General features: G+C 45.9%; 1 protein-coding gene across 1 annotated transcript; it reads left to right on the top strand.

Annotated features, from left to right (window-relative positions):
* The first annotated feature begins 213 nt into the window (after positions 1-213).
* BARHL1 (BarH like homeobox 1) lies at positions 214-24,710 on the top strand. The gene is made up of 3 exons (XM_035102223.1): positions 214-676; positions 7,917-8,139; positions 24,416-24,710. The coding sequence occupies exons 1-3, from the start codon at positions 214-216 to the stop codon at positions 24,708-24,710; spliced, it is 981 nt and encodes a 326-aa protein (XP_034958114.1).
* The last annotated feature ends 1,426 nt before the right edge of the window (positions 24,711-26,136 follow it).

Here is a 26,136-nt window from a genome sequence, read left to right as displayed (position 1 = left end):
TCCTTCCCCTCTTTCTCTCCCTTGTCTCCTTCCCCTCATCCCTGCAGCTAGCTTGACTGCAGGTTTTCAAGAAGGACAGCGCCTTGGATCGCAATACTGACCGGCGATTGTTGCTGTACTAACTTTGGATCCGAAGCCCTGCAGTTCCAAGGTCGCTCTTCTTTTTCTCGAGCCTAATCCGGACATCGGCTGGTCAATGTCACCCTGAAAGGCATGGAAGGTGCCAACGGATTTGGGATCGATTCCATCCTGTCCCACCGAGCCGGGAGCCCCGCCGTGCCCAAAGGGGAACCGCTCATGGGGGAAGGACGCTCCCCCTTGGAACTTAGTCCCCGCTCCGAAATCAGCAGCGGCTGCCCGTCGCCCCACTCTCCCGGGAGGGAGTGCTTGGAAGCAGTAGCCCAGAGACAAGGTGTGGCAGTGGGGCTGGAGTCTCACCTCCAAGCGGGGCAAATCTTGGCCCCTTCACAATCCAGAACAGTGACCTCCTCCTTCTTAATCAGGGACATATTGGCCGATTGCAAGCCTTTGGCGGCCTGCGCCCCTTACTCCAGCAGCAATGGACAGAGCGCGCAGGAGGCACCGGTTCGGATTCCCCCCAAATCCGGAGAGGACTTCCGGGAGAAGATGGACAAGAACAACAGCAGCAACTCCTCTTCGGACACAGAATACAAAGGTAAGGAGAGTTTATCCTGACTCTATACCAGCGCCTCTTAATTTCTGAATGAGCCCTGTATTTCTGAACGAGTAACACTCGCGCGCACATACAAATACCGGTAGGGTTTTCCCTTCCCGTTGTGGTATCTCCTAAGAACCAAAGCTGGTCGATCTAGCTCACCAGCGGCTTCCGGACAGCAAACCCGTGTATTGCTAGTCCTCGAGATCTGGTATTCAGAGGTGCATGTGGACATGCAAGTTCTTATCCCCACACCCTCTCTCTTTCTCTCTCAGAAGGTTCGGCGACGGAGGACAGGATAACTTTCGGTTGGCCTGATTTGGGATATTTCCTCTTTTTCTGTTTTTCCTCTTTTTCAGTTTGTTTCTGTCGTCAGTTCAATCTGTCAAGCTCTGAATTCTGCTAAAATTATTATATTTGAAGGGGAGGAAGGTAATATGAGAACCTGGCGGAGATAAATACGAAACTTCTATATTTGCGCATTTAACTCCGCATAACCCAAACACTTGCCTGTTTAGATTGTTATTTCCATCTATTTTGCGCCAGCGATCCTCCTCCATGTCTCAGAAGCAAAACCCATTGAGCTCAATTGGATATAGGCCTGCTCTCAGGAAAGTGGGTATAAGGATTGCAGCCCGAGTGTTTCTACAGTCACCAGGATATTCTGGTCTGCATTCTGATTTAAAGTAGAGTCTACTCTGGAGAAAAGGCATTCCGACCCCACCCACCCCACTCCATATACACTGGATTTACTGAAATGAGATGGACGGGGTACCAATATTATCACATTCGTTAGGTTGCGGCACGAATGATTTTTGACACACAGATCAATACAAGTTGTCAGGCAGATAAGAAAGAAGGCCAAACTTCAGTGCAGAAGCTTCGCCTCTTCGCCTCTATCAGATTTCCTATCATTCGTAATCATCCCTTGAATGATCGGTGGTTCCCCTTGAGTCTGCCCCCCCCAAAAAAAAACTTTTCGACGAGAGAACTCGTAATAATGCCAGCGGCGACCTTCAAGCTCCTAGTTCACTGGGCCGAGGAGGCTTTGAATCGCGCCAGTCCCGTTAAGCAAATGACAACTTTTGAAAAAATTCTGCTAAGGGAAATAGCTCGGAATTAAATACATTGGTGTTTGCAGAGACGTCGAAAGCAAAAGCAGATCTTCAGTTTAACAACTGGTGGGGGTGCTCGCCAGAGAGTGACTTTCCCTCTGATAAGAATTGTTTTGTTTTTATTTTCTTTGACAAATACGTTTTTCTAACGGCAAAAGCCACCCTGTTCAGGTCATTTCTTGCCCCGCCATTTGCCCCCCCCCCCGCCATGAAAAGTAACATCCTCAAGAGATTTAAAGCCTCGTTCCTCTTCAGGTTTACTTGGAAGCAAACCCCCCATGACGTCAATGAGTTCAATTTCCACTCCGTAAGACTTTAAGTTCCTTGTGGTTAGTCGCGTGTAAGTCCAACTGAAATCCAGGGCGGTGGAGAATAATTTACGAGTGAAACATCCGTAAGATTGGACTGAGTTGGAGTTCATTGACAGCACAAACCTATCTACGCCTACTCAGAAGTAAGGTCCTATTGAGTTGGGGGGGGCATTACTCTCAAGCATTGCGGTTAGGCTTGTCGCCTTAGACAGAAGTCACTGAAAGCAGGAAGAAAGCCTGTTCCGAGATACAGTTCCAAACGGAAGCTCTTTTTTCCTCCAGGCCAGAATAGGATCTGCAACGAGCTAGACCTCTGCAGTTCCTGGTGGGTTTTATGTTTCCTTTGGAAAGAGAAACTGACAGAATGGAAAAGCGGCCCAGATAAAGATCAGGTCGTTGGATCGAGGGAAGGCATCCCTTTCGAAAGCGGTTTTCCTGTACAGTAGCTCTGAATAGCGCGATTACATCTCCTGTTTTGCAAGTTAAGACCTACTTTGTTCAGTGGGGCTGGCTCCCAAGCATGGCTGCGATCCAGGTACCCCTTTACCCTATTGAACTCAAGCGGACTCACTTCTGCGCGGACGCGGTTAATACTGCCGAATTGCAGCCCCATCTGAAGCTGGTTTACTCGGAAGCAACTCCCGCACGCGAGGTTCAATGTGTGGCTTCCTTGCTCGCAAACATGCTTAGTAAATGCAGGTTTAATTTAAATAAAATAAAACCAATAACATTTTTTAAAAAATATATAAAAAGCAACATTCCATCTTCGGCCTGTTTATACAAATGGCCAGGATCTTGGCCACGCGCTCCTCCTCCTTTTCCAATTTTGTGGGCGCATCCAGGATTAACAGCTGGGCCTGTAGAAAAAGGCAGGTGGTATTCTGGACTCAGGCAGGGTCTCCCACCGGGGAATTCCTACCCTTACGCCCAGGTCTTTTCTGTTTCCAACCCCACCCTCCACCCTATCCCCATTAACCAATTAAAATTTCAGTTGCTAAGAAAGAGAGACAGAAATTCTTTTTAAAACCTTCTTCATTTTCCCCTCGCCCCGGCCGTAAATTGTGTTGGATTTCAGCCACAAACATATAACGCCCCCCCAATACCATTCAACTTTTTTTTTTGCTCGCTCTTTACTTGCTGTTTTTGGCCGAGTTGCTACAGTTAGAGCCACATCAGGGATACATTTAGAAACATCAATAGGTCTTCCTTCCCCCATTGTCTCCTTCCTCACATTTATTTTATTTCTCCTTTTCTTCCTTTTCTTCCCCCGCTTCCTCCACTTTTCTCTCCTCCTTTTCCCTCCTTCCTTTATCTCTGTCTTCATTTTTCCTTTCTCCCCCCTTCTTTCCCCCTTTCTCCTCTCTCTCTCTCTCTCTCATTCCCTCCTTTTTCTCTCCCTCTTCCTCAGGGAAACTTCCCTGAACTTCAAACCCCTCTCTCCACTTTCTCAATCTCTCCCTTCTTCTCCCCTCTTCCCACCCCATCACAACTCCAGAATCAGGTTCTCTGTCAACACAGCATCATCCTTAAAAAACATCGGTTCTTCTTTCTAAGCTCACAGTTCTTTGCACTGACTGGCAGCGCCTCTCCAGGGTTTCAGACACGAGATAATTCACAGCCCTAGATGTCTCTCCGGGAATTGAGCCCGGCGATCTCCTGGAGGCGAGGCGGGCGCTGAGCGACGGCCCTGCCCTTAACGCCCCACCTTCCCCTCAGGTAAACAGCGCCAACTTTCTCTGTCCTAGTTAGCCCCCTAGTCTAAACTGAACATCAAAGCCTAAAGAGGGGTCTATTTTGAGAGAGAGAGAGAGAAGTAGGGAATGATTTCTTATTTAGCTTTTCAAATATCAAATTCATTTATTTGCCGCCGCCCCGCCCCCCGCAAACCGCAAATTAAACATTCTGTAGAGGTCAGTGCCACTAATTCCAGGACACCCCCTTTATTTCTTATAAAGGGAAGAGGGGTGAGGGGAAGAAGCAGGCTTGTTTGCGCCTTCCATCCATCAATGAAAGAGCATCTCATGTTTAAGAGATATTCATGCCTATCTGGACTCGGTTTCTGGTTGAAGGGTTTCCCATATCCCTGGTGGCTCAATTAAGTGGATTATTGTCTTCCTACAGAGAGAAATCAACGCGCGTGGAGGCTGAGCTTTGTCGCTCCTAAACCCTTCCACAATGAAATTTACCATAAACCCCTGTAAAAAAGCTAATGCGGCCAATTTATATAAACCGGAGCCAGCTTCCCCCCACCCTATAGATAAACATAATCTCTTTAAGAACAGAGATAAAGGGGGTGGGCGAGAGAAAGGGGGGGAGGAACTGCAGGCCGTAGCCATTTCTTTCGGAGTTACCAGCTTTCACCCTTCATTTTTGCCTTCCATCAATCCGAGATGCCCTTTTTCTCGAAAGGAATATGCCTTGCACCATTGGGGGGGGGTCGGTTTCAATCCGGATTGAACAGGAGTGACTCCCATGCGATTGTTTAACGTAGAAAGAAAGGGATAATTGGGGGGGGGGTATCAGAGCTGAGGGGAGAAGGCAGAAGTTTAACCCCCCTTGCTACTTTTATTTGACAACTGCCCTGTTCAGTTGCCCGTTCAAACATCAGGCTCTCTGCCTACTCCGAATATATAACCAAATCTATTGTACAGTATTGTGTGAATCAGTCAGAGAGATGGGCTCCCCTGCAGCTGTGACCTAGCTCTACCGAAAGCCTTCTTTTCGGGCAACTCAAAAAGTTGACGCAGTTTTCTTTTCATTTATTGTGCGTTGAGAGAGGGAGGGGGGTTGCTGTTTGGGGGGGGGAGTCTGCACCTCTCAATATATATATAATATCTGGAGAGAGAGAAATGGGGAGTTTGGGGTTTGCTCCTTTTCCTTGGATAGATAAGCGATCCTTTGTTTTTGTTTTGTTTTGGGATGGAAAGCCTCAGGAACGCCTACTTGGGGGTGGTCTTTAGCGGGCTGGAGAGAGCTGTGGGTTCGAATCCTCAGTCAGGTCTCTGTGGTAGGACTTGAGTCAAGCCTACCTCTCAAGATGATTGTGAGGATAAAGTTGGATACCACGCGCAACTCTTCGGAGCGAGGGTGGGCTTCAAATGTGGTGATGACGACGGCAAAAAATACATGGATCAATGCCAGTTCTATCCCAAAACGAAGAAGAAGAAGAAGAAGAAGAAGAAGAAGAAGAACAACAACAACAACAACAACAACAACAACAAACAACTGTAATACCATTTTCGTCCCGAATCCGGCTTTTGGAAGTTTCTCTAAGAATTTGAGGAAGCTGATCAGCCTCGATTTCTTTCAGAGCTAATCCCTGAAGCAACAAAATCTGGGTGCTGTCATAATTCTCAACATTTAAAACCGCGATCCAACATCACTTACCTGGGAGTCAGCTCCATTGAACTCAGTTGGTTTAGTTCTGATTAGACCTAGGTAGGGTGGCATAGCTTACTGTTCAGGGATGGAAACTTTATTGTCAGCGGGAGGTGAGAAAGTCTTGGGGGCGGCAGAACCCAGCCAATAAAATCATGGAGGAAAATAGGGATTTTGTGGGGGGGGGAACGGGGGAAATTTGAATTTAAGAAAAGTCAGAGACCCAAGCACACTGATAGAGGCATGAATCCCTTAGAACTCACTGGGACATTTCTGAGTAGACTCAAGCAACTAAAATGATGCACGTTTAGGCTACAGTCCTCTACCCATTTACTTGGGAGGAACCCTCCTGGAATTCAACGAGGCTTACTTCTTCTGAGAAGGCATTTTAGGATTGCAGTAAATATCGGGGAGGGGGTTGGGGTGGGATTTGCTCTCAAATAAACGTGCACAGAATCGGGGCTGTACAGCACGTGCTTCGCTCTGGTTTGAAATCAGCGGGAGGCGGGCAGTGTGTGTTCACCGGGAAGAAACACCATTGACTTCATTGAGACTTATTCCCAGGTAGGAGTGCATAACCTGGCTGGCGCCCTTGAAAGTGCTCAGTTTTGTCCGCATCGCATCTTCAGGACAACGCGGGTGCCCTCAAACCAAGATTAAAATGTCAATTTTAAAATTTAATTAAATTTGACTTGTTTGGTTTATTCCTCTGCTTTTAACTCCGCAAAAGGAAGAATCGTTTGCCTCAGATACCGAAATTTATCCGGGTAGTATGCAAAGGTAGTGCTACTCAGAGTTGACCTATTGAAAATAATTAGTTTAAATGGGTCTACTCTGAGTATAATTTAGCTGGCTGAAACCCAAAGGCTTTGTTGAATCTGTATCGATTTAGGGTGGTGTGTTACTTACTTTAGCATTCATTAATTCAGATTATCACTAATTCCAGTTGCAAAAACCTCGGATTTATTTCCATCATAGAGAACAAAATTAGAGCTGTCTCCAAATAGTTTTTACTCTGAGTAGCCCCACCGAAATCAATGGATCTAGTCACTCTCACGCCAGAGCTTGGCGTGCTCTGGTCCATGGGGTCACGAAGAGTCGGACACGACTAAACGACTAAACAAGAACAACAAAGTCACTCTCATTAACTTCAGTGGGTCCAGCCTGAGTACTGTAAATGGGAAACGTAGGTTACAGATCACAGTTAAAACGAATTAAAGAACCTGTAGTTTAAACCGGAATGCAAATCCGGCATCCCATAATTTTTGACACTCTTTGTTAGGAATAAGATGTTTTCTAAAATTTCCAGGTTCGTTTCGTATAGCCCGATCCTAGGCGTGTTTTACACAGAAGTAACTCCCATCGGGTTGAGTGGCGTTTACTTCCCTATAGTCTTCCCTGTTACTTGTGAGTAAATTGTACGGATCGTGTTGAGACTCCATCTCAAGCCCATACGTTTTTTCCTGTAAATCTAGTTGCCTTGCCTTCTTTTAATAATAATAATAATAATCCGTTTGCCTGAAGGATGCATTCTATATATTTTTTTGGGGGGGGGAACTAACTTCAGTAGTAGTTTCCTGGCATTTCTGACGCGCATCTCGATCCTACCCGTGTTTACCTGGAAGTAACAGTGCAATCTATTCCAGAATGACACAATGAATACCGAGTTTATTTTATTGGGGGGGGGGGTGTTTGTTTGTATGAATGTCTTCCCCAGGCTGGATCTTTTCTTTAAGATCAATATTTATATATTATTCCGTGAAGAACATTTTCGACAACACCTAAAGTTAAGGGCTGTGACATCCCCTTAATTTCAGGGTTTGTACTAAAAGGCATGGGAACTAGAAATATGTTTGAATAAATAAGTAATTTTAAGGGGAAATCTTTCAAGGGCTTGCTTAACTCTGGCACTTAAATCATGCTGAACTGGATCGCTGACTCCGACGACTGTGAACCATGAAGCCCTGAAGTCGATATGATATTGGGCGGGCTATAAATAATTTTAATAATAAAATAAATAATGTGTACGCATGCATATAGATATTTGTGTTTGTAGTTAAATTTACTGTCCTGTTCCTACGCTGTTCCTAACTGGGCTAAAGAACGGACTTCTTTGACTTATCAATGGGCCTTACTTCCGAGTAAACGTACCTAAAAGGAGGATGTTAAGGCTGCAACCTTATCCACATTTCACTGACGAGGAAGCCCCATAGAGCGCTATGGAAGTTACTTCCGAGTAAACAGGCATAGGGATCTAATAGAAAGGGGCGCGGAGCTGCGCAAGAGAAACGAGCAGCGGCCCGCGCCCATCGCCGTGGCGTCTGGCCACGGCCACTTTTCTTCCCTGCCGCCCTTGATAAGGGGACTTTCCCTTCTAAGCTGCCTGCACTGATTGTGGCAACGCCTTTTCTCTCTCCCCCCTTCCCCCCTGCTCAGTGAAAGAAGAAGGGGACAGAGAGATCTCCAGTTCCAGAGAGAGCCCCCCAGTGAGGCTGAAAAAGCCGCGCAAGGCCCGCACAGCCTTCACGGATCACCAGCTGGCCCAGCTGGAGAGGAGTTTCGAGCGGCAGAAATACTTGAGCGTGCAGGACAGAATGGAGCTGGCCGCTTCCCTCAACCTCACAGACACCCAAGTAAAGACCTGGTACCAGAACAGAAGGTAAAAGAGAGCGGGGGTGGGGGGAGAGCGGGGTGGGTGGGTGGCAAAGGCAAGGAGGAGGAGGAGGCGGGGCATCTTTCACCTCCCTGACTTCGGATTAATTACCCTGGAAAAGGGTATTGTTCCTCCCACTCTGGTTTTCGAAGAGGGCAGTTCTATGCAAGTTTATGCTCGAAAATTAAATCCTGTCGCTTGCAGGAAAGTTTGTTTTGGATGGCATCCTAAATCTTTGGGTGAAGGTTGGGGAGAGAGCCTACTTCAAGGGTTGCAAAAAAAAAGAGAGAGGAAAGGGTGGTATTTACTCCGCGGTAGTTACTCTTTTTAATTAAAATAATAATAACAATAATATAATATGTCATCTTTTTCTTTAAACTTCTTTGGCAAAATGCTGTGCCTCCCCAACGTATCGCTATATTGGGGGGGGAATCAAATCCACAAACTCGAGCTGTTACCGAAGTAATTAACACAGAGAAATTCTGTTTCTGCTTCAGTTTACTTGAAGGAATCTAGTTTTGAAATATATATATATATATATATATATATATATATATATATATATATATATATATATATATATATTACACGCATTTGGGTGAGTTAACCCCACCCCCTTGTACTCCAACTCCAATCATCTCTGTCTATTGACCGTGGTGACTGGAACTGATGGGAATCAGAGTCCAAATGCATCTAAAGGACCAGTTTCCCCTCCCCTGACTTAATAAAATATTATTTTTAATATAGTCAGCTTCAATGCCACAGTGACACTTGCACATTTTTAAGCTACACAGAGCTCTTCCAAGGTGCCACAGTAAAAGCATGCAATGCTGTATTTCGAGCGAAATCTTAGTTGCGTGCGTGCATAGACAGAGCAAAGTTGGCTACAAGCCTTTTTTGGAGCGCGGGGGATGATGAAGGGCGAACGGGAAGGAACCGGGGAGGGTGAAATTAGCAGAACTACATATATCCTGTTTTGTCTAGTAACCAGGTAAACCACAAACACCCACAGATCTGAAACTGTTGGGCCCCGAAGCAAAACGCGCCTTTCCTGATACCGTATCTACCCGTGCAGCCCTGACACGTACAAAGAGAGTTTGTCGATATCTGGGGCTCCTGATAGTGTTGGTTGCTTTAAAAGACCAAACACGGATCCTCGATCTTTCCGCCCGCCCGCCTGAGCACAGACACAAGCACGCACAGTCCCCGGATTATTTTGCCTGCGCTGACTTGCACCTGAACGTGTGAATGGTTTCTGCCAACAGTAATGGCGTCGGAGGTGATTATGAGGCCCATCCCCCCCTGGTTTTGGATCCTCATTGGCTGGCTGAATGCTGCAGCGATGACCATGCATACTGGTAACTTTGGGTGTCAAAATTTTGACACAAAATCTTCAAAATCTGCACGCCCAGCCACACAATACGTGTCAAAAACCGCGCCAGAATCTTCTCTTTCTCCCTGACAGGCGTTCAGACACTTGTCATTGCTGTCGGCTCCTGCGTTCAATATCCAGACTCGGATCCTGTTATGTGTGAAGGACTAGACTCAAAAGGGTTGTATCCAATTCACTTTTGCTCATAACTAAACGGTCATGACTCACCTAGGCCCCTTACTGTCCGTGGGTCTACTCTGAGTAAAGGTTAGTTGAATACAACGCAAAAAGTCGTTCCACACATTACCTTCCAGCAACCCCGAGTTTGGGCAAGGAACAGCAGCCAGTTCTGTGTCTCTGCATGGTAATTCGCGCAACCCCCCCCCCCCCAAATCAACCCAACCAGCTCTGCTTCAGTCATATATCATATATCACATTGGCTACTTGTCCTGGGATGATGGGAGTTGGAGTTCTGCAACGTCTGAAGAAACAAAGCTTTCCCATACCCCTGGCTTGCACCTTAAAACATAACGTTTACAAACACCCACAGTTTGGGTGTTTGTAAACAGTCAAGATCCGATCTCGAAAATAAACGTAAAAATTCATACACAGGCGCAAGCAAATCATCCCACTCTTTAGTCCCATCTCTTTCCCTAGCCGGCACCAGCTTGCGTGTTATTAAATCCAGACGTGCTGAAATGAAATAGAGCCTGGTTTCAAAATGAGCGACATTTCCCCATTTGGAAATTAGCGCTTTCACAACTGGTTCAGATGGTTGTGAAGCTCACCTTTTGGTAGCCAGAGGTTCGAACCAGCACTTAGCAAATTTGAAGGTGCTGCATTCCTCTTATTATTATGTAGATTTTAAAAAAGAGTTAATTGCATTCGTTGGTTAGAACTGTCCTTTTCTTGCACATATCAGAGGCTATGTTTCAGTTGTAAATGAGCCAAGGAGGGTACCACGGTCTGATTTTGGGGGGCATTAACACAACCTGTTTATTGATTTGTTTGCAGGGAGATTAGACGAGGTCGCCTGTTTTAATGAGCATTAATTCTGATTTGTTTGCGGTGAGACGACGTTGCGCCAAAGCAAGTCTCATTCACACGATCTTCAGCTCACTTCCCCTACTTTCCTCATCCCCAAAAGTCATACATTTCGCGGGAAGTGATTCAGCTATAATTGTGTGCCTGGCTTGAACAGGCTAGTAGGTAGCTGAATTTCCACCTGAAAATAGCTACGGTACAACCTCTATTTCCTCATACGAACGTCCTGTTCATCGCAAACACCTTTCCTTCCCATTCGTCAATGCTGAGCTAATATTCATTCTGCAAGGAGTGTGAGAACACCCATACAGGGTTGCTAACTTTTTTTTAAAAAAAATTAGGCCTGCTCTCGTGCTTTTCAGGGGCCCAGCCGGAGGAAGCTTTTTCCACCAGCCATCACCCTTTCAGGGAAAGGTATACGTACCTAAGGTGTGTTTGGGAGTCAGGTTGATGCCAAAGGGCAGAGGAGCAGGGGTAGCCGAGAAAAGGTGGCAACTCATTACATGGAAGCAGGGGCACGCAGTGCGAGGCTAGATATGGTTTACTCAGAAGTAAGTCTCACTTTGTTCCAGTTTTAATTTGAGCCAATGGGCTGTTTCAGCTTCGGTCATACCCAGAGCAGAGTAGACCCACTGAAATTAATGACCAACTTAGGTCCATTAACTTCAGTGGGTCCACCTTGAGTATAACCCAGCAGGATACTATCCAATATTTTCAGGAATACTGCTGGATGCAGAAAATAGGAATGGCAGATGAGGGCGCCTCTGAGCATGTAAGGTGTGCTCTTCTCGAAGGTCAGAGAACACATGCACCCACGTCTGCGTCAGGAAGAAAGTCATTTAAATCAAAATATATCAGTCAAAGAACATTTAAATCAAGGTCAAACTTAAATTTTCACTCCGTCCAGTCTCCTCTTCCAATAGGAGCTCTTAACACGCCCTGGAACTAGGTCCAAAAATCAGTGGTTGATAAAGTAAGAGATTTTAGGCTGTGGCAGACGTGAAAAGAACTGCATTGTTATAGCGTTTGGCTTCCACCAAACGAATACTGGGAACTATAGTTTACCCCGCCACGGTGCTACGCTTCCTAGCACAATGAACAATCAGCAGTTCCCAGATTCATGGGGCGATGTCATGTTCTTTAAACTTATGGTACGGTATGTAGGTAGTCAGAAAAAGACCTTCTGGCGGATTTGCGGGGCAGTTCCAACTCGGCTTGTTCAAAAATAAGTCCCATTGAATTCCATGTGAAAACAGGCATATGGCTGCAGCCAACGCTGCCCTTATTTTTTATTGAGATCGCCTTCTTGCTAACCAAGACTGGAGAACACGCATTCCCAGTCCAGTATTAACCTCACGGCAAACCATAAATGGAACTCCAACTAAAGGAAATAAAGGCCTTTATCGAAAGCGTGTAGAATGCTGCGATAATGGAAAAGGAAATGTCCGTTGACATGTGCAAATGCATCACTCGATGAGCAGATAGCAAGTTAAACGTGTGAACGGTCTCTCCACGTGAGCTGACACGGGAGTTGAATCTCATTGGCAACAACGAGGCTTCTTTCCGAGTAAGCCTGCCTAGGAGCACAATTGCCTTCCTCCCTCAAAAATGCCCCCTTTTCCTGAGAGACCTGTGGCTTTAACCCTTTAGTCCTCAACCCCTATGAAAAGAAACTAGTCTACACATAATTTGCATTTACCAATATGCCTCTCTTAACCGGCTCGGGCTTTTCCCCTGTGGCTAAATGCAGACTGTAAGCTCTTGGGGGACGAGACTTGTTACATTTCTTTGTGACTCTCAGAGGAGGGGTGTGGCATATACATTGATGGTACTATATAAATAAATAATCATTATTATTTAAATTATTTATTGCCCACTTTCCTCCCTAACCTCTTCATAAAAAAATCCCAATAATGGGCCAACGAAGTCCTTTTCAGAGTAGACCCTGTTGAAATGGCTGTATCTAAACTAGTCAAGTCCATCAATTTAAATAGACCTGCAGTTGTTTAGAAGGTGTAATAATAATAATATCCATTGCTAATCCCACTCAGAGTAGATCCACACAAAAATAATGGACATGACTAATTTAAAATTAAATCCAATGATTTCAATGTGCGTGCTCTGAGTAGAACCCAGCAATAATAGTTACTATTATTTTTATTGTTATTTGGCATATGGAGAAAATAAGAAGTTGAATACTCAGCTTCGTGCACGTACCCATTTCCCACATTACAAACAGGTTTCAAGACTCAACACGTGTTTTTTCCAATCCTTTCCTTCCCTCCACCAGTTTCTGGTTCTGGTTTTTTAAAGGTTCGATTTTGTTATATGAAGCCTGCTTTTGTAAATAAATCTCTTCCCACAAATCGCAATTATTTAATGCCCGATGTTCACCTCCCACCCACCCCCAATCTTCCCTCCCCGCATTTCCCCTAGAAGCAGAAACTATTTCACAGCCGAGACCAGTCGTTTAATTCGGGAGGGCAGAGAAAATAAGAGCGACGCGAGTGGGTGGGTGAGAGAGCAAAACTCTCCCGGTTGTTTTTTTTTTTAAGCTAAACACACACAACATTGCACATAACACACTGGCCCATTAATAATAAATACCAATTACTGCTTTGGGCATCAATAATTAAGAGCAGTTACAGTAATTACACAATTATTATGATGATGAATAATTTACTCAGGAAAATAGGTCTGAAAGCGCTTCTTCCGCAGCAAAACGGCGAGAGAAAGGGATTGTGGAGGCGGCTTTTGATGAGAGGCGGCGGCTCCCGAGCTCTTAGCCACCGTCCGGCCTGTGCTCGGCAGCAACATTTAGTAAAAGAATAAGATTTTTCCCATTTTGGCACCGCCGCACCTCAACGCGTGGGATACACAGACAGGGCAACAGATAGTCCGGAAGATACCGCTCAGTTTCACCATTGGGTTGCAACTCTGGTCCATTTCATCTATCGTTTTGTGAGCGTTCCAGCCCCTCTACAGGGACAAACACAAGCGATTTATTTATTCCACTCCCCACGCCCCCTTTCCTCTCAGACGCACAGATTTCTCTGTGTCTCGTTAACACGATTTCCTGCTTCTTTGCTTTTTCTGCGCCACCTCCCTTCATTGATTGGAGTTCCGTTTTTGTTTTTGTTTTGCAACTTACAATAATAGCGCATTGGCGGTGGATTTATACTGGGTCACCACTTTATTAGTTGTCCCACGGATGTTTTCCCAGTGCCACTGCATCATAATTGTGCCGGAGAGGCACTCTTGCGATATAGCACTACAAAAGCAGAACAGAAACAAAACGATATAAAGCAGAACATTTGTGGTATGAAGAAAGGCAAAGGATTTCACCCGGAAGCTACATGCATAGACGAGAAACAAATCAGTATGTCCACCCCTAAACTTTTGTAGGTGCAAACGATATTGAAATCTCAGGTGTGTATAACCACCCTGATATCATCATGAGCACAAACAATTGTGTATGCATAATAAATAAGATGTCCAAATGGTCCTTCTCTCACATGCAAAATATATTATTATTATTATTATTATTATTATTATTATTATTATTATTATTATTAATCCACCCTTCACCTTAAGGTCCCAGAGTGGATAACAGCATAAAAACACAATACTAAAACCAGTTTAGAACAACTTACAATCACATAAATCAGTTAGGTCCTAAAAATACTCATCTCAAGTGTCAAAAGCTGGGGTGAAGGGGTGCCCCTTCAGCATTCACAGGGGAGTTACACAGGTTAGGGGTTACCACAAAGAAGGCCCTCTCCAGGACTGTCACCTCCCTGCCCCCAGCCTCTGAGGGCAGAGGAACTAAAGGGCTCCCTCTGCCCATCTCAGCCCTAAGAGGGTCTCTAGGGAAGGAGGCAGACTTCCAAATATTTGGTACCTGAATCATTTAGGTCTGTGAGCACCTTGAATTGGGCTCGGAAATGAACAGTAACCAGTGCAGCTGTTTTAAAACAGGAGTTACGTGACGTCTAAATGGAACCACAGTCGGTAATCTGGCTGTTGCATTTTGGACTCACGGAAGTTTCCAAGTTGTCTTCAAGGGCAGCCCCACATAGTGCACATTGCATTAACCCTGTCTAGAAGTTACCAGAGCATGGCATACAGTGGCCCAAATCATCTCTGTTCAAAAGGGGTTGTAGCTGGCAGTGTGTGTGTGTGTGTGTGTGTGTAACACATACATATTTTTCCTTGTTGTTTAGTATGCCTCTGAAAACTGGTTGCTGAGATTTGCAAGTGAAGAGTGCTGCTGTCACACTCAGGTCCTGCTTGCGGGCTTCCCGTGGGGGCATCTGGCTGGCCACTGTGAGAACAGGATGATGGACTGGATGGGCCACTGGCCTGATCCAGCAGGCAGGCCCTTCTTATGTTCTTACATTATCAGAGCCAAGCTTCATGTAGTGGCTAGACTGCAGATTTAGATTTCTTTCTTCTCTTGGTGGTGTAGTGGTTTCAGAGTGTCAGAGTAGGACCCAGAGGTCCAGGGTTCAAATTCTCCAGTCATGGAGTTCACTGGATGGCTTTGGACCAGTCACCAACCCTCAGTCTACTCTAACCCATGGGCAGGCAAACTAAGGCCTGGGGGCCAGATCACCTTCTCAATCCATCCCGCCTACGGTCTGGGAATCAGCATGTTTTTACATTAGTAGAATGTGTCCTTTTATTTAAAATGCATCTCTGGGTTATTTGTGGGGCCTGCCTGGTGTTTTTACACAAGCAGAATGTGTGCTTTTATTTAAAATGCATCTCTGGGTTATTTGTGGGGCATAGGAATTCGTTCATTATTTTTTTAAAAAAAATTTAGTCCGGCCCCCCACAAGGTCTGAGGGACAGTGGACCGGCCCCCTGCTGAAAAAGTTTGCTGACCAACCTATCTCATACAGTTGTTGTGAGGCTATGGAGGAGGAGAATCATGTGCGTGCACACGCACCAAGCATCTTTGGGGATAAGGTGGGATAGAAATGCAATAAAGATATCCTGCCAAACTATCCATGCAGGAAGCAAAACAAACAAATAATACAAAGTCAATCACAGGCTCCACCCATGAGGTCTTTCATCCAGATCTTGTGTGGATTTCCTCAGAACTAAACCCCACTAAGTCCAACAGGAGTTAGCTGCAATTCTAAACCCACTTACCTGTAAGCTTGACTGAATTCAACTGGACTTAGTTCTGAGTAGAAATCGTTAGGATTGCTGTGTTAGGAATGTAGTGTGCTGCTTTCTGCTGAGTTAGGCCCTTGGTCAAGCATTGTCTACACACTGACTGGCAGTGGGTCTCTAGACCAGGCATCCCCAAACTGCGGCCCTCCAGATGTTTTGGTCTACAACTCCCATGATCCCTAGCTAACAGGACCAGTGGTTGGGGAAGATGGGAATTGTAGTCCAAAACATCTGGAGGGCCGAAGTTTGGGGATGCCTGCTCTAGACCTTCAGACAGGAACTCTGTCCCAGCCCTACCTGGAGATGTTGGGAACTGAACCTGTGACCTTCTGCATGCAGGGCAAATGCTCAGCCACTGAGCTACCGCCTTTGTACAAGTGTGGAATGCCTACGATTTGTAACCCTAGTTTGTTCTCCTTGCATGTACTTTTGATTCATCAGTATGCTTCTCCAATGTGGTTCTGCAATGAAGCAAAGGTGCATTTATTTGCTCTGAATGGAATCCCAGTGGACAAAGTGGGGTTTATGTCCCAGCAGGCAGGTATCAGATCAGCTTGCAAAATTAATCATAATGTTTGATGGGATAAAGTGATATATTGGGGGGCTTTGGGCTGAGGAGGGGTCAGAGGGTTCTGATGACCCTCAAACAGGAACTCTGCAAAGAATAAATTCTAACAAAAAAAATTGCTATGCTTTTTTGAGTGAGAAACTGAAGATGGGCCAGTTAAGCTGCTTCCTCCTTTGGATATCAATTCCTCTCTTTCTTTGTGTACAGTGTTTATTTTGAATTTCTTCCTATAGATTGAACCTGACAGCCACATAAATGCAGTTGGCTCCCTGTAGGCATTTTTTTAAAAAAGTTACATTAAAATGGAACAAAAAATATATTCCAGTTCCACTGTCCCCTCAAAACTCCTTACAAATTGTATGAGCTGGTTTCCATCTCACTCTTGAACTCGGAACAATTGTAACAACTATTTTAATTTGGTTTCGCTTCTTCGAACCAGACTTTTATGTCTAAATTGAAATGTAACACATATTTCCCACCCCACCAGCATTTTGTTAAAACAGGAGGCCAGAGGCATCTGAGAAGGCAAAAAAAAACCCCTCCCCTTATTTTTGTTCCCAACACCTGATATTCTGAAGTAGACTGCCTCTGGATGTGGAGGTTCTACCTGAATTATCACATACGTAATAACTATTGCTCAACCCATGCTGATTTTTTCCTTTAATTTTTTTTAAGCCGCTTAGGTTAGTGGCTATTATCATTTCTTGTGCTGCAGATTTCAGTTAATTAATTCTGCCTTGTACTTTAATTTGGGCTGGCCTGTAAGAACTCCCATCCCAGTATGCCAGTTATGTAATTTTAGACTCCAACTTAATTGACTTGTGGAGCCCCTCTCTTTTAGATGGTAATGCATGTAATTTAATTTGCTTCAAAATGCACTGCTGCATTTCCACCCCCACCCAGCTCCTCCCACTGAATGGGGGCCATAAAGACCAACCTTGATGGTGCCACAATCTCCATCAATTTCATTGGCCGTTCAAAATTTCATAAGCTTCTGGTATGCCTCCCTTCTCTGTAAGTTATCTCTCTGTGAAATGGCCCAACCTCCTAAGCCTCCAGTCCTTTGCTCTGTAGCAAAGTGCTGCAGAAGAGTGCTCCCCACCTTGACCCAACATACTGGACACAAATTAACCCAATTTCCATGCCATGGATAGCTTGATACCATGTTTTCTTCCATCCAATGTTCGCCCTACTTAGAGAAGACCCATTGAAATTAATGGACTTGACGAATTTAGGGTCATTAATTACAATGGGTACTCTGAGTGCATGGGGTGTTAGGGGTGGGAGACACTTCATGTTTCTTCTGGGGTAGTCCACCTTTAGTCCCCACCCTGCACTCAGTTTTCACCTGTGGCTTCCGGAAGCTGTCAGCAAGCAACAGTGGCTACACCCCAGATACATATTTGACTGGCCGGCTAAACCAGGTGAGGGTAGCCAAAGGTCTCAAATCTTGGGTGCGTTAGGGACTTCCCCTGCACATGAAGACAGTCTCTGGTGGATAGAGCTGACAAGGCCAGCAGTGGGGCCAGTGGTCAAGAAGGAAGTTACTACACAAGCTGTAGAGGGGAGTGAGAGCCCGATGGGGCTTGTCAACCTGGGAAGGGAGCCCATGTAGGAGAAGTGAACTCTGATCCTAAGAGGCTACACTCATTCATGCATGAGAAAGGCTTCAAGAGTAAACCCTGGAGGGAAATCCGTACCCTTGCCTTGTGGGACATCTTTTCAAGAGAATAAAAGGCTAAGGAGTAAACCCTAAACAAATCTGGAGTTGATTCCCTAAGATCAGGCATTCCCAAACTTTGGCCCTCCAGATGTTTTGGACTACAATTCCCATCATCTCTGACCACTGGTCCTGTTAGCTAGGGATCATGGGAGTTGTAGGCCAAAACATCTGTAGAGCAGCAGTTTGGGGATGCCTGCCTAAGATGGTTGGATGGTGTCTTGTGCACCTCCTTTTGGCAACTCCTGCAGCCAAGCTGGTGGCGGATGCATTGTTCCATTTTCCTTTGGACCACATCAGTGAAGCTAAGAGGAAGTCTTTCTCTCTTGGCCACCCAGGACCTCTATACACCCTGCCCGGGCGTGTGCTTAGGTCACTTTGGTGCTGTTAATGCAGCAAAAACAATGTGGGAGGCAGCAAGTACTGTGATTCTTCAGCAGTTTGACTCCGCCCCTGGAAGCGCACTCCATTTGTGCCTCTAAAGCCATTTTGGGTTACATGTTATGATCTAGGAAGAATGTTGGAAGGGCATCAGTAACCCATGCAAATAATACACATTCAAAAATAGGAGCTTTGCTGTGATTCTCTTGGGGAAATGATATGTTTATTTTAAATTTTCAAACTTGAATTTCAGAGCTCTTGTAAATGCTGTTCTCTAGCTCTTTCTGAAGTATTATGAAAAACCTACACAACTGTTCAGGAGTACTGTTGCTTGTGCAAAGTTTACTCAGGAATAAGTGCCATTAAGTTCAGTGAAACATACCTCCAGGTGAATACGCATTCCATTGCAGTCCAAAGTGTGACATATCTTTAACATTCTGAGTGTGTGGCTGTTTCATAAAGGAGCATAGGAAACTTCCTTCTACCAAATCAGACCATTGGCCCATCTACCTCAGTACTCACAGACTAACAGCCGCTTTCTAGGATTTCAAGTAGGAAACATTCCCAGCCCTAACTGCAGATGTTTCTGGGGATTGAACCTGGAACCTTCTACATGCAGAGCAGATGTTATACAGACAGACAGACAGACAGACAGACAGACAGACAGACAGACAGACAGACAGACAGACAAATGGCTTTAGTTGCTTTTGCTGCCAAAGATTTAACAGGGCTTCTCTCCAGGAAAATGTCTATTCGAGCTCTGTCTCTTGGTCACAGTAGAATGTGACAGAATGCTTGGGACAGGCTTTTGCAACTAGTGACATGGACTGATTCTCTCATTCCATGGATACATAGGATTATAACTATACGGATCTGAGAGCTCGCAGAGTGTGATCCTGCCACAACAACAAAAAAGTTGTTTTTTTAGGGAAGACTTAAGCCCATGCTTAAGGCTGAAATCTCCTACATATGCTTATAACTCAGTAGGGCTTACTTCTGAGTAAACATGCAAGTTGCATAGTTCCAAAACTGAAAGCAATTGGTCTGAAAGCTGCCGACTCAGGCACAATTACCTAAGAGCTTTTTCTGGGGGTACACGGTACTGGCACATCTGAGGATGGATCATTTCCTACTGAAATCAGAAGTATTTTAAGGGTTTCCCTTTGCTTGGATCCTGTCCACAGCTATTGGTTGCTTAAGTGGGTGGGGCTGAAGACAGCAGTGGTCAGGACCAGAGGCAAAAGTGGGAGAAGACACCCCTTTCTCCTGCCTGTCTCTTTCCTTCCTGCCAGAGTTCTGAGTGACAGCTTGCAGGAGGCTTTGGAAATTAAGCTGGGGGCCCAATATGTAACATACAAAGTCTTTCTCCATGCACTCTTGATTTGTCAACTCACTGTCAATTCTAAAAGGGGCAAATCTGAGAGCAAGGAGGAAGAAGCTGGCAGCCCGGGCAACCCCCTGGACTGGGTGTAAGCAAGAAGGCAGGCAGGTGGGGGCTGACTAATGGCAGAGGGAGGTAAGCAGGGCAACGTCCCATCTGCCCTAACAGATCGACCTCCTTTGCAGCTATACTGAATGTGTGCATCACACAAGCACCTGCCAGTACGTAATAAAAATAACAACAATTTGCGATCATTATGCTCAACGGCAAATCCTTGTGTATGGAGCCACAAGGCTCATGTTACATTGATGACAATCCTCGGTTGACATGGCACCTCCTGTCATGTCCTACACAGACAAGGAAGTCACTTACATATGTCTGTTTATGCCTCACTTCCCCAGACTTAAGATTGAACTTCTCAAAGGTAATGTGTAGGCTTTTATCGGGCAGAGGCAGCCTTTATAGCACAGTCTACTCCTGAAGGGAAGTTTTCAATTGGGGCTTTAAATATAGTCTTGAAAGCCTTGAAGTATTAGCTGCTCCTCACGAGTAAGCATGTGGCCCTGTTGATGCTGGTTGCATTGATCGTGCTTTGGGCTGCATCAATGTCAGATAGTGGGGATCCTTTTAATTGGAAGGTTAGCACTCTTTTACAGCGTGGAAGGGGGACCTGCGTGGACTTCCTAATGCTGCAGATTTCTGACTCCCATCAGCCTCGGCCAGCATGACCAATGGTTAAGGATGGTGCTGATGACCATGATGATGATTGAAGCTGAATGATGGAACATTCAGGGCAAATAAAGGATAGTTTAGAGACAAGGAAAGTGAGAGCTGATACGATAGACATTTATAAAAAAAATTATGCATAAGACTAGAACTTGTGGGCATTCAATGAAGCTGAATGTTGGAAGACCGAGGACAGATAAAAGAAAGCCCTTTTTCACACAGCAGCACAAAGTATAGAACAAGAGAAAGTGATGGCCAACAACTAGGATGGCTTTAAAAGAGGATCAGACAGAGGGCTACTAGTCACAATTGTTATCATCTGCCTCCACAGTCAAAGGCAGAAATGAATCCCAGTTGCTGGAAACTATAGAAGGGAAGGGGGCTCTTGTGCTCATGTCTTGGCTCCAGGTTTCTAGATGGTCCCTGTAAAAACAGGATGCAGGAGCCTGAACTAGGTAGGCAATTGGCCTGATCAAGCAGGCTCTTCTTATGATGAAGAGAGTTGTAATCCAGCGACATCTGGAGGGCCACGCGTTCTCCACTTTGGCATTTGGGGAAGGGCCCCTGTGGCTCAATAGGGCCAATCTCCAACAGCATCTCCAGGTAGGGGTGGAAAGCTTCCCTGGTCTGCAGCACTGTGGAGCAGATGCCAATCAGTGTAGACAATACAAAGTTAGATGGACCAATGATGATCTGACTCAACATAAACCAGCTTACTATGTTCCTATGTTCCTTGTAATGTGTTGTGGCCAGGGTTGAACATTGTACAGATGTTGCGCCTGCATCTTGTTTGATTTCTGACTGCTTGATCCTCTGCAAACTGAATGTGTTGGCTTGCCGCTTTGAGTCACAAACGCTTGTTCATATTGCATTGTTCACATGGCTATGTTCAAAGCAAGAGGGAAAAACAAGGAAGTAGTAGGTCCTCTGCATGGAGAAGACAGAGAAATGCTGTTGGGTAAGAGAGAAAAGGTGGGACTGCTCAACACCTACTTTGCCTCTGTCTTCACCCAAAAGGAAAGCAGTGCCGAACTTGGTGATAACAGAATAAACAATGCAAGATAGGAAAAGAGGTGGTGTGGGAAAACTGGGTTGCTTTAAATGAATTCAAATCTCCAGGGCCTGATGAGCTGCACCCAAGGGTACTAAAGGAGCTTGCTGATGTAATCTCAGAGCCTCTGTTTATAATCTTTTGAGAATTCTTGGGGAACAGGTGAGGTCCCTGCAGACTGGAGGCATGGAAATGTTGTTCTCATCTTCAAAAAAGAGAAAAAAGGAGACCCAGGTAACGACCGACTGGTGTGCCTGACATCGATGCCAGGAAAGGTCCTAGAACAGATAATTAAACAGTTGGTCTGTGAGCACTTAGAAAAGGATGCTGTGGCTATTAAGGTCTAGTATGGGTTTCTCAAAAACAAGTCATGCCAGACAAATCTCTCTGTGTCTTTTTAATAGACCTACAAGCTTGGTGGATCAGGGGAATGCTGTGGATGTATGGTATCTTGATTTCAGTAAGGCTTTTGACAAAGTCCCTCATGATATTCTTGCAGAAAGCTGGTAAAATGTGGGCTGGATCAGGTAACTGTTAGGTAGATTTGTAGGTGGTTGACTGACCAAACCCAAGGAGTGCTCACTAATGATTCCTTGTCATCCTGTAAAAAAGTGACAAACCGGGTTCCACAGAGTTCTGTCCTGGGCCTGTTGTTGTTTAGCAGCTTTATAAATGACTTGGATGAAGGAATTGAGGGAATGCTCATCCAAATTGGAGATGACACCAAACTGGGAGGGGTAGCTAATGCCATGGAAGACGGAATCAGGATTCAAGATGACCTTAACAGATTGGAGAACTGCGCCCAAACTAACAAAATTATTTTCAGTAGGGACAAATGTGAGGTTCTACACTTAGGCAGGAAAAATCAGTTGCACAAATATAAGATGGGGGACACCTGCCTTGCCAGTAGTACATGTGGAAAGGATCTTGGGGTCTTAGTAGACCACAAGCTTAACATGGGTCAATAGTATGATGCAACAGCAAAAAAAGCTAATGCTATTCTAGGCTACATCGTGTGCAGAGGAGGGCAACTAGGATGGTCAAGGTTCTAGAAGCCAAGCCTTATGAGGAATTGTTGAAAGAGCTGGGTATGTTTAGCCTGGAAAAGAAGAGACTGAGAGGAGATATGATAGCCATCTTCAAATATCTAAATGGCTGTCACATGGAAGCATAGGCGTAGCCAGGAGGGCAGAAGGGGGCAGCTGCCCCCCAGAAGCAAAAAATTAAATGGTTAAGGCAGCAGCCGAGCGAGGAAGGCAGGCATCCCTCCGGCGACACAGCCGCCCAGAAGGGAAAGGACTCGGCTCTCGCTCCGACTCGCCCAGCTCCAGACCAGGGAAGGGGGCTGCAGTTCCTGAAGCTGCCACTGGGGGAGCGGGGAGTCCTCAGGCTGGAAAGAACTTGCAGGATGATGCGCTTCCCTCACAGGCACACACACTTTCTGTCTCTCTGCCTCTCTGTCTCTCTCTCTCACTTTCTGTCTCTCTGCCTCTCTCTCTCACACACACACCACCTCCTGCGTGTAAAAAAGATGAGTGATCCTTGCTGTTGCCCCCCCCCCCCCGGTGTTTTGATCCTGGGTACGCCCCTGCATGGAAGATGGAGGAAGCTTGTTTTCTTCTGCTCCAGAGGACAGAACTCAAACCAATGGCTTCAAATTACAAGAAAGGCGATTCTGACTAAACATCAGGAATAACTTTCTGACAGTTAAGAGCTGTTCAACAGTGGAACAGACTTCCTCGGAAAGTTGTGGACTCTCCTTCGGAGGTTTTTAATCAGAGATTGGATGGTCATCTGTCGTGGATGCTTTAGTTGAGATTCCTGCATTGCAGGGGGTTGGACTAGATCAGGCATAGGCAACCTTGGCTCTCCAGATGTTTTGGAACTACAACTCCCATGATCCCTGACCACTGGCCCTGTGAGCTAGGGATCATGGGAGTTGTAGTTCCAAAACATCTGGCGAGCCAATGTTGCTTATGCCTGGACTAGATGATGCTTGGGGTGCCTTCTAACTCTATGATTCTATGTGTGGCCGCCAAATTTGAGTGTCTCAGATTGAGTTGGAGGAGAAGCAGCATGATAGGAAAGTTGTGGTGTCAGATCTGTGATTAACACTTCATATGTGCAAGTAAACAGCCCGTTACAATTCTTTCAGTTAATGTGAACATGAGCATGATTTTGTCCTCCTAAATTATGCTTCTCCTCTGTGCTGGGTCTTTTAATCCCTGCTTAATCCCCACATGCTGAGCAGGTCCTCATCAGGTGGTGGCTTGAAGTGTGAATCTGCAACCACAGATCTAACATCCCAGGCAGATACTCTGATGACCACTTAGAACACAATGGTTTCTGTTTTGTTTTCCCCTGATGCAATCAACCAACAAGGTTTGGTCCATTCAGTGAGATTCTGTTCCTCTATTCTCGAAAGTTAGTGAAGCAAATAGCCCTTGCAGGTTGAACATCATGCTAAATACAAGAGCCTTAATCCTATTTGTAGAATATATTGTGCTTTAAATATACTCTGAATCATGAAAAGGGTTGTGTGTTAATTTATATTTATTCTTTAAACAGTATTACTTTTGTAATACAGTCTGGTATGGAAACAAATAAAAAAAATGATATTAGCATTTACTATGATGATTAATAACACTTAAAAACACCAGCTTTTCCAAGAGGGTCCTTTCCCACATGCAGCTGTACACACAGGTGTAGACTATGCAAGTGGACGTGTGGAACTCCCTCCCCAAAGAGAGCAATCACTTTGTCAAACGCTGAGACACATGAGATGGATTTTCTTAAAACGGTCGAAAAACGTGATCCAAGTGTCTTGACCCCCGAAACTTTTTTTCCCCTTACCCCAGGACCAAATGGAAAAGGCAGACCGCGGTGGGCCTGGAGCTGCTGGCCGAAGCCGGGAACTACTCGGCGCTGCAGAGGATGTTCCCGTCGCCTTATTTCTACCCGCAGAGTCTGGTGTCCAACCTGGATCCCGGCGCTGCCCTCTATCTCTACCGCGGGCCCAGCGCCCCGCCGCCGGCCCTGCAGAGGCCGCTGGTCCCCCGGATCCTCATCCACGGACTTCAAGGGGGCAGCGAGCCCCCGCCGCCCTTGCCCCCCCTGGCCGGAGTCCTTCCCCGGGCGGCTCAGCCGCGGTGAGGCGAGGAGGAGGGACCGGGCGCAGCTTCTGGAAGAGACAACGTGGGAACGCCGGGGGGTGGGTGGGAAATCCCTCTTTTGAACGGGCGTTGCTTTGCTCAAACACACACGCACGCACGCACGCACACGCACACTCCATCACACATGCAAGCGAACAAATTTGGTCCAGTTTGACTCTTGAAAACGGGAGGGGGAAATCAGATCCTATTTGGGGAATATACTATACCACGATGCACGCGTTTTAGTGCTTCCTTCCAGAGGCGTACCTAGGCTCCCTTGCGCCCTTGGCAAGGAGCGGTATCGGCGCGCCCCCTCCCTCCCCCCCGCTTCTCCAGCCAAAAAAAAAAAATTAAAAAATTGACGTAATTCAATCGTCACAAATTACTCTTAAACTGGGCGTTTAACAGCCCAGTCCTATAAATGTCTAATCAAAAGTAAATCCCACCGAGTTTAATGGGGCTTACTCCCAGGAAAGTGGGTACACCGGTCTCCTGCAGCCTAAAGGTGGCAAGCCAGAGGCAGTAACTTCTGACAATACCTCGCTTGCCTTTTTGTTTCTTATGGCGCCACTTGGAGTTGCGCCTTAAGTACACACTTTACTCGGAACTAAGCCCCGTTTAAGTCAATGGCCCTTGCTCTCTGGGGTAAACATGCAGCGGCGCGGGCTGGAAATTGGTCAAAGCGGGAAGGAAACCAGGGGAAAGTGACTCGGCTTTGCAAAATTAAGAGCCTCTCCTGACGTTTGGCGTCGTCAGCGTCCTCACGGGGAGCTCCGCTGCACAAACTAACCGGCAGCACTGCCGGCTACCTGGGGAGGGGGCTCTGCAGGGCTGCTGCGACAGCCTATGCCTCCACGCCGCGCCGAGAGAGGGGCACTATTTTTGCGCCTCCGCCCCACGGCCTGCGCCCTTGGCGGGGGCCAACATGGCTGACCCCTAAGTACGCCTCTGCCTCCTTCACACGACCTATTGCACGGTGCTTTGTTCCCTCTACACACCCGGATTTGCAAGCCGAGCAACAGCAAATAGCCAAAGTATTATCAATAAATGTATTTCAAATAGGGGAAAAAAAGTTTTTAAACAGTTTAATCAGACTACAGCCACAGGAGTAGGATGGGCCCTGTGAAAATTTAAAAAACAAAAACCCTACAAAAGATGAAACAAAATTAAAAAAATCCTTCCAGCACCTTAAAGACCAACTAAGTTTTTATTTTGGTATGAGCTTTCGTGTGCATGCACACTTCTTCAGTGTACAAAAGACGGTCTCTCCCATGCTGCCTCTTGTTTGCATGGGGGTTCCTGCTCTTCAGACCCATTGCCTTTCATAAACTCCGTTTACCCATGTGCACAAGTGTTCATGCCTGGGCCTGACACAGTCCTTTCCCGCAGAACAAGGAGGGTCATCCCTCCCTCTCTCCTGAAGTTGC

Source organism: Zootoca vivipara, chromosome Z, assembly GCF_963506605.1.
Source record: "Zootoca vivipara chromosome Z, rZooViv1.1, whole genome shotgun sequence".
Taxonomy (NCBI): Eukaryota; Metazoa; Chordata; class Lepidosauria; order Squamata; family Lacertidae; genus Zootoca; species Zootoca vivipara.
Note: the sequence above shows the minus strand (reverse complement) of the source record. Positions and strands in the feature narration are given on the sequence as shown.

Bases quoted from the DNA above. Each gene is read 5' to 3' on its own strand.
- BARHL1 (XM_035102223.1), top strand. From the start codon at position 214: ATGGAAGGTGCCAACGGATTTGGGATCGATTCCATCCTGTCCCACCGA. The intron at 677-7,916 runs GTAAGGAGAGTT...CCCCCTGCTCAG, and splicing joins TTCGGACACAGAATACAAAG to TGAAAGAAGAAGGGGACAGA. The intron at 8,140-24,415 runs GTAAAAGAGAGC...CCCTTACCCCAG, and splicing joins ACCTGGTACCAGAACAGAAG to GACCAAATGGAAAAGGCAGA.